The 11,682-nt window shown below is 41.4% G+C and overlaps 1 protein-coding gene across 3 annotated transcripts in view; it reads right to left on the bottom strand.

Moving 5' to 3' along the window:
* Positions 1-177: 177 nt before the first annotated feature.
* LOC106568813 (collagen alpha-1(XI) chain-like) overlaps positions 178-11,682 on the bottom strand; it is a 144,430-nt gene continuing 132,925 nt past the window's right edge. For all 3 annotated transcript variants that reach the window (XM_014139483.2, XM_014139485.2, XM_014139484.2), the window contains 2 exons: positions 10,812-11,045; positions 178-2,926 (listed from right to left, as the gene is read on the bottom strand). In XM_014139483.2, the coding sequence (XP_013994958.2) occupies positions 2,780-2,926; positions 10,812-11,045 (381 nt within the window). In that variant the 3' untranslated portion in view covers positions 178-2,779. The remainder of the gene's footprint in view (positions 2,927-10,811; positions 11,046-11,682) is intronic.

Here is an 11,682-nt window from a genome sequence, read left to right as displayed (position 1 = left end):
CATTGGCTGTGGGTAGAGAGTTACAACATCACCATTCTCTCTCCACTTCACAATTATGGACATGACCGTTTTCAATTTTAGCATATGAAATTTAGAATTCTACCTATTTTAATAATAAAAAGTGGGTTGGAGATCATGTCATTGTAAAGTATAAAACAAGAGGAAAAAACTTTACAATTTCATGCATACAGATAGGTTTTAATGCTTCAAAAGACATACAAGAGTGGGTGGCCACAGTAAACTTGAATTTATTGACATAAAAACCAATATATCTTCTATCCTCTCTTACACAGGTTTGACAAGACCATAAAAACTAACGAACAGACAAACGTAAAACAATAAAAAAACAAAAACAAAACAAAAACAAAAAACCTTATTGGCAGCATTACTGCTGGTTCTGAAAATTTACAAAAATGTTTTGTCCTTTTATTGAAAGCAAAGGTTAAATTTGGAGTGCTTCATCGAAATGAACATTAAAAACTGATGATCAATAAGTGTATTGAGCTATCTTAACATAAATGGTTCAAGTCACATATCTAGAAGGTAAAAACAAAAAACATAACAAAAAACAAGCTACTTATGCAGGACAGTAAAACTTTCTGTGGCAGATGCTGTAGTGGTAAAAAGCAGGCAGAGTGCATAGTTTGTACAAGGGTATAACTAGGGCTTAAGAAAGTAAAACAACAGTTAAATCAGAAGACCCCAAACAACAATACAAAACAAGCTTTGCATCTGGCTTTTCTACCTTTAAGCGGGCTAATCTGATGGACTATTAGATATCGTTCACTTAAAAAAACAAATCTAAATTTTTCATTTTTTTATTATTTTTTTAAAAATATATGTTTGAAAATATATTTTTGACTTGTACATGACACACCTGATTTTAATCATCATTAGACAATTCTACCACATTTTCAAATAGTGGATTTCAAAATACATAGTGGATTCTTGGCCCTATAGGAACTTAAAGCTATATAAAAAAAAGCCTTTGGTAAGAAAGTTAATGGTTTCAGGTACCAAAACTCCAAACTGTTCCTCGGCCATGTGCTTTGGAATACTCAAAGGGGGAGACACTCCGTACCCATTCCAAACCAGTCACCTTCACCCCCAACCCCGAAAAAGAAAAGCAGGAAAAAGCTTGACGAAGTGAAAAAAGATTATCCATTGTGCATACCACCAATCATGAGATTCCATTCACAAAATGCACCATGTCTTGGAACCATGATATGCAAGCATTGCAGCATCGCTTCTACCGTTTTCTTTTTTTTAAGACATCTAAGAAAATTTGATAAATTAGCACCACATTCGGCAACTGAGTACAATCTTATTTCTATTAGCACATTCCAAGTAAGTTGCAGTATGATCAGACGTTGTTAGTTTTTACTAAGTGGGCCTTGGAAGCAGAGAAATACATAAAATAAAATACTGCATGGATCTATGAATGAATATGAAGCAAACTGACATGCATTAAAACACCCCTGGACATAAATAAGAATGTAGCAAAGATGTTGTGTCAGAGGTGATGGGTAAGAGGGTCAGGGTCAGGGACAGACAGGGTAGTCATGGTGACAAGTTAACATCACCATCATCAGCTTACTGTACTTTCAAAATAACAACAAACTTGAAAATATCATAGCACCACAGGAGAAAAAATAGCACCTAAGTATTGATTTCTTGTGTTTCATTGAAAAGTGACATCTCCTGCTGCATATATAGTTTGATAGAGTAGAAATATGGAAGTATTGAAGGAAAAAAATATCAAAGTTGTTTATTAAGTTAATAAAATCTCAAAATGCACCCAAAATAGAGGACACAAGAAGAGTAGGAATGTCTGTCATTTTTATCTTGACACATTTTCTGTTATGCTAATCAACTCTCACATACTAGCGCAGAGTAATATTTCCATATTTTATTTTCATTCGGTTCTTAAATTACAATAAGGTGTTCTTCACACCCAGCAACAAGACAAGCACTCCTCATCTATTCTCCAATTTACATGTCCAATTCCTTACTTTAGTATCGGCGAATTTCATGTATTCCAATGACCATCATCTTTTACCTCACGTCTTAAAAGGTCACATGCATGTTTTGAAGCCAGAAACAATAAACATTACCAGGAAAAATATACAGAAAGTACTTACAAACATACAAAAAATATTTATATATATATAAGTTCCATTCAGAAGAATGGGGAGACAATTATGCACAAAACAAAGCTTCCGAAATGAATGAATGAGCAAACGAATGAACGAATGAACGAATTAATAAAATATTCAAAGTGGGAATTGAGAGGGAGACAAAAAAACAACAACAACAAAAACCAATAAAAAAACGAAGAAGAAAACTGCCACATGGGATGGAGTCCATGGCAACCTTCTGAAACCAGTGGAGTAGCAGGTAAAAGTTTGCCTCCGGTGCGTTGGACAACCAGACTGGATTTACATCAAGTGCGCTGGGATTGGGTGGAGGTTTGGGAACGGTGATAGGGGTCATGGGTGAACATAGGGGTCGGTAGTATCTGACTTATTCAGTTTCAAAACTTGCATGTGATGGAGAAGGCACACTGAGGTTACAAGGTTGCTCTTTTTTTTATTATTCTTATCCAATCCTCTAGAAATTTATTGTAGTATTCTCATCTTGATTTTTGTGTATTTTATTCATACTTGTTGCTTTTGGACACAGAATGTTTTACACAAATACAAATTGTCCTATTCATGTGTTTTGTTTCTGAGAAAATAAATATGCTTTTTATTTTCTCCATTTTGTTCAGTAAACAGTCTTAGCCGATGAAACAGACAGGACCCACTTCGAATCCAAACTTCTGCGTAGCCCCGCCGAAATCATTGAACATGATGTCAACAAAAGGCACCTGTTCCACCTTTGGTGTGTTGATCTCCAGTACTGTCTTTTCATAGCCCTTTTTCAACTGAAAAACAGAGAGGGACAGAGAGTGAGAAAGTGCTACTGTACTTTCGACCTCTATATACAGTATACAGTAGGGTTTATTTTTTGCATCAAATCTTAAATTCATTCCCCCCACCCCACACAGACATACAATTCACTCCCCCCACACAGACACACAATTCAGCCCCCCCCCCCCCCACACACTTCTTATTGAACGCAGAACGAGGGAGAGCTCGGTCCGTTGTTTTGTGAAGTTTGTTGTTTTAAAAGTGTATTGGAAAGTTTCTAAGTAGCTAGCTAACTTTTTATTTTGGATCCCGCGACACAGTTGGCATCAGTTGCTGGGTCTGTTACACTCTGTCCAGTGATCCTGCCGACCAAGGCCGGTTCTGAGGAGCTATTTGGCATAGCAGCTTGCCTAGCTGCTAGCTAGCTGCCAGCTAGTTGCCTATCAAGCTAGCGGGGTTTCTTGAGGGCTTGAACGCAGCCCGTGACGAGGTTAGCCATTGTGGCTGGGACTCCGGATTGTCCCGGGTTTTTGGCTGTCTAGATCCCTGCTATTTGTTGTTTTAAATCTTCCCTGTGACCTGCCCTGTCTGAAACTACGAGGAGTAACAGCATAACCTACGTTGCTAGCTACCATGACAAAGTCCAAAGCCGGCATGAGTACCATTGAGGACAGTGGTGTCTCTCTATCACAGGTGAAGGATCTTTTCAACTAACAAAAATAGTTATATAAGCAGTTGTTACAACAACAAGAACATAGCTTCAAGTGTTTTGTCAAAATACTGGTGGCTTCAACTAATAAAAGAATGGACGACCTGACCAGAGAGGTCCAGGACCTGAAGAACAGCTTGCAGATCTCCCAGGGTCAGCTCGATGAGTTGAAACAGGAGAACGGCAAGATGACAGCAATCTGTAAAGGACATCAGTTTTGTGTGGGAATCCAGGACAACAATGACGTATAAATCTCAAGGGACACAGGTGGAATAGCTTGGTTGTTGATGAAATTGCAGAATCTAAACATGAGACCTGGACGGAGTCTGAGGACAAAGTGAGGGAAATGATCTCTGAGAAATTGAAGATGGACCACAGGAAGGTTGAGTTGGAGTGCGCCCATAGGACTGGATAACCCACCACTAGCCCAGGTGACAGGTCCAGGCCGAAAGTGGTCAAGTTCCTGAGGTTCAAGGACAAGGTAGCTGTTCTGGATAGAGCCAAGAACTTGAGAGGAACGTATATCTTCCTGAACAAGGACTATCCTGTGCACCAGAAGAGGAAAGAACTGATCCCTGCCATGAAAGCTGGCAGAGCGCGTGGAGACATTTCCTACATCCACTATGACAGGCTCATTGTCCACCCTCCATCCCAGAAGCCTGGAAGGGATAAGAGAGCCAAGCCTATGGGTCCGTAGCGTCAACCCGCAGCACACACACACACACACACATTGATTAATGGACTGCTGAATGTATATTTTTTATTTTGTTTTGTTTGCTCTTTTCAATATTATGTCTATCTCTGATAAGCTACCCAGGAAAGGGCTGAAAATAGCCCATATGTAGCCTTAGAAACAAGGTTCATGAAATCAGTAACTTGCTATCATCAGATAACATTCATATATTAGCCATTTCTGAGACTCACTTAGACAATTCAGTTGATGATACAGCAGTAGCAATACAAGGATATAACATCTATAGAAGAGACAGAAATGCTGATGGGGGAGGTGTTGCAGTATATATTCAGAGCCATATCCCTGTAATGCTTAGAGAAGATCTTATGTCAAGTGTTATTAAGGTGTTGTGGTTGCAGGTTCACTTGGCACATCTAAAGCCTTTTCTTTTGGGGTGTTGCTATAGGCCACCAAGTGCTAACAGTCAGTATCTAAATAATATGTGTGAAATGCTTGATAGTGTATGTGATGTAAGCAGAGAGGTTTACTTTCTTGGGGACCTGAATATTGACTGGTTTTCATCAAGCTGTCCACTCAAAAGGAAGCTTCTTTCTGTAACCAGTGCCTGTAATCTGGATCATCCTCATGTATAGATCACATGCATCCGTACCCATTGGATGCAGTCATTACAATAGTAGCTATATCCAAGAAAGCCAAAGTTCCAAAAGCTGGGCCTAAAATAGTGTATAAGAGATCATACAAAATATTTTGTTGTGACTCTTATGTGGATGATGCTAAAAATGGTGGGTATGATATGATTAATAAGGCGCATCCAGACATCGCATCCAGACATCCAGACATTGCACCTGTCATTCAGGTCATTTTTGGGGGGTGGGGGCTTGCCTGTTTTGCGCATTATTTTGGAATTAATACGTAACACATCAGTTTGCAAACAATGTATAAAATATATATATACATATATATATTTATATATATATATATCATTACGTTAATAAAGGCACATACAAACAACTTTTTGCTTTATTGAGTAAGGCAGCTCCAAAATGCAGGTGTTTCAGGCTAGCTCAGTGCTTTCTGTGGTGGTGGGACAGCCAGCTGAAAATACGGAGCGTAGGTGTTGGTAATGTTCTCTAGTTGCGCCATGATTGGCTCAGTGTTCTGTCACTCATGGGGAAACTACGTTACCGCCAAGTCTAAGGGTAGAGCTTGAAAATTCAAGCCCCTTGGGTGGTGCCATAGAGTGACATTTGAAGTGCCCATCCAAGAAGGCTCAAGGTCATTGGCCACAGATAAAATTATGTCAAATCACGTTTTATCTACAGTAGCTTTGATTGGACTGATCATGTCAACATCATACTTTCAAAATCTTAGCTAGCTGTCATCATCATGATCAAGTCAACAATCTACTGGCAAATCCTTTTTAATCCTTGTCATATGAAGAGAAAAAATGATGAGAAATTATAGATAAAACGTATCGGTGCTCATCAGCCATTGGCCATAAGCATTACACAACAAGTCGGAAATCACAAATTCAACAATGAGTGGTTTGGAAAGAATCAGTGGCTAACTGCAAACATTGCAAAGCAATCACTAGTCTGCTATTCAGAGGAGTGGATGTGTGGTCCCAAGTCTGGGATTAAGGATCTCTTTTCCAAGCTTAAAATTATAAACATAAAGAATTGGCCATGCTGTCAATGAAGCGTGATTGGTGCTACGCTCAAAACAACTGTTAACTTGGAACAGCGAAATCTGACTTCAGTGAGTTCAAGACAACGAGGAACTCTGGAAAAATAAGCTCCAACTGGGAAAATATGTGTTGAACGGTCATCCAATTCGGTATTCTAAATCCGGAACTTGGGCCTCTTTCTAGAGCTACGACCAGAATATCACTGACGTCATCATGATTCTACCTTGTTTTTTTCCGAGTTCCCAGTTGTCTTGAAAGAACCACAAATCCAGAGAATGCCAAACTTTGATGACAGAATTTGCCCACGAAGGACCACCGCGCCACCTTCCTGTTCAAGTGAGCATAGCACAACAAGGTGAGTCCAAAAATATATTGTATGCTGCTGCATAAATTATGTAATATGCCAGGGAGATATGTATACTGTAGCAAAGAAAATAATAATAAGTGAATGTGTTGTGTATCAAGCTGTTAGTAGCCCATGTGCCTCACCCTAATAATTTTGTCTATTTTCCCCTCTTACTTGGTGGAGCACATGTAGCCTATAACCTGTTTTAGAGAAATGTAATCATTGAATATTCTAAGAGCTTTCATTGTCTGCTTATATGCCCCCTTTATTCATCCCTTTATTCATGCTCCTTTTATTCATCCATTTAGCCCATCCAACTACCTCATCCCCTTACTGTATTTATTTAATTTATCTTGCTCCTTTGCACCCCAGTATCTCTACTTGCACATTCATCTTCTGCACATCAATCACTCCAGTGTTTAATTGATATATTGTAATTACTTTGCCACCATGGTCTATTTATTGCCTTACCTCCCTTATCTTACCTCATTTGCACACACTGTATATAGACGTTTTGTACTGTATTATTGACTGTATGTTTGTTTATTCCATGTGTAACTGTGTTATTGTATGTCTCGAACTGCTGTGCTTTATCTTGGTCAGGTCGCAGTTGTAAATGAGAACTTGTTCTCAACTAGCCTATATGGTTAAATAAAGGTGAAATAAAAAAAAATATATTTTTTAAAATCCTACAGGTTCTGACTTGGTGTACAGGGAGAACACTGTAAGAACGGCCCATGTTCTGAATTATGTCGCTGTACATTTCAAAAGTGCTTAACAAATAGTTATAGTGACTATGTCAGTCCTAGCTCACTCATTAATGTCTTTATTGAAATTACGGATTGCCTCTTATCTGCTTGTTGTCCTCTTATGCCATACTTTGTACATCTTAATTATCTGCAGAAACCACATTTGTTTAAGTAATCACCCATATCAGCTATGTTTTTTTTAAAGGCAGTAAATTAGGCTGAATTAACTGTTTCGCTGCCAGACAAGGCTCCACTGATAGCCAGGTGTAAAAAGAAAAATAAACTGTATTATGAAGCCAAGATCAATGATATAAAGCATGAAGTAACCTTTTTGGGGGAATACTTTAAATGAAATTATGGGCAGAAAGACTAATTCAACTCCATCTTTCATCAAATCAGATGGCTTATTCATCACAAATTCATTGGCAAAGTGGGCAAACTTAGACAGGAAATGGCAACAATGTTCAGTGAGCCTTCGTATTCATGCAAAAAAAAAAAAAAGAATGAAAGAAAAGCATTAAGTTTGAATTTTGAAAATAAAGTGTGGGAGAGATGGAAAAATTATTGTTATCTATCAATAATGACAAAACTCCTGGCATTGACAATTTAGATGGAAAGCTACTGAGGATGGTAGCTGACTCTATAGCCTCTCCTATCTGTCATATCTTTAATCTGAGCCTCGAGGAAAGTCTTTGTCCTCAGGCCTGGAGGGAAGCCAAAGTAATTCCACAACCCAAGAGTGGTAAAGCGGCCTTTACTGGTTCTAACAGCAGACCTATACGCTTGCTGCCAGCTCTTAGCAAACTGTTGAAAAAATTGTGTTTGACTAAATACAATGCTATTTCTCTGTAAACAAACTAACAACAGCCTTTCAGCATGCGTATAGAGAAGAGCACTCAACATGTACTGCACTGACACAAATGACTGATGATTGGTTGAAAGAAATTGATAATAAGAAGGTTGTGGGAGCTGTACTGTTAAATTTTAGTGCAGCCTCTGATATTATTCATCATTTTATTTTTTATTTAACCTTTATTTAACTAGGCAAGTCAGTTAAGAACAAATTCTTATTTTACAAACCATAACCTGTTGTTGAAAAAACATATGTGCTATGGCTTATCAACATCTGCCATATTATGGATTCAGAGATATCTAATAGAACTTAAAGGGTTTTCTTTAATGCGAGCTTCTCTAATGTCAAACATGGAAAGTGTGGTGTACCGCAGGGCAGCTCTCTAGGCCCTCTACTCTTTCTATTTTTACCAATGACCTGTCACTGGCATTAAACAAAGCATGTGTGTCCATGTATGCTGATGATTCAACCATATACGCATCAGCAACTACAGCCAATGAAATCACTGAAACCCTTAACAAAGAGTTGCTGTTTGTTTTGAAATGGGTAGCTAGTAATAAACTGGTCCTGAACATCTCTAAAACTAAGAGCATTGTATTTGGTACAAATCATTCCCTAAATTCTAGTCCTCAGCTGAATCTGGTAATGAACAAGTTGAGGAGACTAAATTACTTGGCGTTACCTTAGATTGTAAACTGTCATGGTCAAAACCTATAGATTCAATGGTTGTACAGATGGGGGGAGGTCTGTCCGTAATAAAGAGATGCTCTGCTTTTTTGACATCACACTCCAAAAAGCAAGTTCTGCAGGTTCTAGTTTTGTCTTATCTTGATTATTGTCCAGTCGTGTGGTTGAGTGCTGCAAGGAAAGACCTAGTTAATCTGCAGCTGGCACAGAACAGAGTGGCAAGTCTTGCTCTTCATTATAATCAGAGGGCTGATATAAATACTACTGTATGCATGCCAGTGTCACTTGGCTACGAGTTGAGGAGAGACTGACTGCATTACTTCTTCTTTTTATAAGAAACATTAATGTGTTTAAAATCCCAAATTGTTTGCATCGTCAATTTACACACAGCTCTGACACACACTTACCCCACCAGACATTCCGCTAGGGGTCTTTTCACAGGCTTTTCACAATCCAGGACAAATTCAAGAAAGCGTACAGTTTTATATAGAGCCATTATTGCATGGAATCTCATATTGCTCAAATAAACAGCAAACCTGCTTTCAAAAAACAGATAAAGCACCTCACGGCACAATGCCTCTCCCTTATTTGACCCAGATAGTTTGTGTGTCTGTATTGATATGTAGGCTACGTGTGCCTTTAGTAATTTTTTGTTTGTTTTTAATGTAGTTCTGTCCTTGAGCTGTTGTCTATTAATGTTCTGTATTATGTCATTTTTCATGTTTTGTGTAGACCCCAGGAAGAGTAGCTGCTGCTTTTGCAACAGCTAATGGGGATCCTAATAAAAGACCAAATACCAAAACAAAGACACACAACTCACTCCCCCCACTCTACACAGACACACCATTCATTCCCCCCCCGCCCCACACAAACACACAACTCACTCCCCCCACTCTACACAGACACACCATTCATTCCCCCCGCCCCACACAAACACACAATTCACTCCCCCCGCCCCACACAAACACACAATTCACTCCCCCCGCCCCACACAAACACACAATTCATTCCCCCCGCCCCACACAAACACACAATTCACTCCCCCGCCCCACACAAACACACAATTCACTCCCCCCGCCCCACACAAACACACAATTCATTCCCCCACCCCACACAGACACACAACTCACTTCCCCCACTCCACACAGACACACAACTCACTCCCCCCACCCCACACAAACACACAATTCATTCCCCCCCACCCCACACAGACACACAACTCACTCCCCCCACTCCACACAGACACACAATTCACTCCCCCCGCCCCACACAGACACACAATTCACTCCCCCCACTCCACACAGACACACAATTCACTCCCCCCGCCCCACACAGACACACAATTCACTCCCCCCGCCCCACACAGACACACAATTCACTCCCCCCCCGCCCCACACAAACACACAATTCATTCCCCCCACCCCACACAGACACACAACTCACTCCCCCCACCCCACACAAACACATAATTCATTCCCCCCACCCCACACAGACACACAACTCACTCCCCCCACTCCACACAGACACACAATTCACTCCCCCCGCCCCACACAAACACACAATTCATTCCCCCCACCCCACACAGACACACAACTCACTCCCCCCACCCCACACAAACACATAATTCATTCCCCCACCCCACACAGACACACAATTCACTCCCCCGCCTCCCCCACTCCACACAGACACACAATTCACTCCCCCGCCCCACACAAACACACAATTCATTCCCCCCACCCCACACAGACACACAACTCACTCCCCCCACCCCACACAAACACATAATTCATTCCCCCCACCCCACACAGACACACAATTCACTCCCCCTGCCGCACACAAACACATAATTCATTCCCCCACTCCACACAGACACACAATTCACTCCCCCCGCCCCACACAGACACACAATTCACTCCCCCGCCCCACACAGACACACAATTCACTCCCCCCGCCCCACACAGACACACACATTCCCCCCGCCCCACACAAACACAAATGCCGTTATACACATGACCGTCAAATCTCCTTACTCACACCTATGCCCTCACACACACACACACACACACACACACACACACACACACACACACACACACACACACACACACACACACACACACACACACACACACACACACACACACACAAACTTCCCAACCCTTCCATCCACTCACCGCACAGCCGTCCACCACGGCTCTGATGTAGGGGTTGTTATCGTAGGACATCTCCTCATCGTTGGAGCCCAGGAAGCGGATGGCCTTGTCGTACGAGTCCCCGTCCTGGTTGTGCCAGGCCACCGACTGGTAGCAGTTGTAGGTGAGGTTCTGGCGGGCGGCCGCGCTCAGCAGACGCAGGAAGGTCATCTGGACCACACCAATGGGGTTTCCCTCAGCGTCCACGTACGAGAGCTAGACAGGGAGGAAAGGAGATATAGGGTCTAGGCCGGAACAGACACTGTGGACTAATACAGACACTATACATACATACATACATATTTGGGTACATCTGAAATGGCACCCTATACCCTAAATAGTGCACTACTTTTGAGCAGCGCTCTTGCGAAAAGTAGTACACTATTTAAAGAATAGGGTGCCATTTCAGACACAACATTGCTTTATTGTTTGTTCTCTACCAAGAACACTCAGATCTACACATCACACCGTTCTCCTGTACTGTGAGGTGTCTTGGGAGGGTTTCTCGCTTTTATCTGTGAATTCTAATTCTGACACCTAGTAGTGTCGTTGTGGAGATATGATTTCATATGACTTTAGACGGAGTGTTTCGCAGACAACAGACTGTAGGTGTATGCAGCAGCATGGCGGACTCAGAGCAATGACACACCGTCACTCAAACATGTCAGCATTCCTCACCTCTCTCGCCGGCGCTACGGCTGCTTTGACAGAATTATAGAATGTCAATCGGTGCGCGCAGTGCGTCGCGACACGGGTTTGTCCCATCAGTCACTGCAGCACCAGGGAAAGAGGGGGGTTGTGGGTAAGATCAACGGCGTCCGGCTCGTCTCCAGAGGGTATGCTAAGCTTCATT

This window comes from Salmo salar, chromosome ssa01, assembly GCF_905237065.1.
Source record: "Salmo salar chromosome ssa01, Ssal_v3.1, whole genome shotgun sequence".
Taxonomy (NCBI): Eukaryota; Metazoa; Chordata; class Actinopteri; order Salmoniformes; family Salmonidae; genus Salmo; species Salmo salar.
Note: the sequence above shows the minus strand (reverse complement) of the source record. Positions and strands in the feature narration are given on the sequence as shown.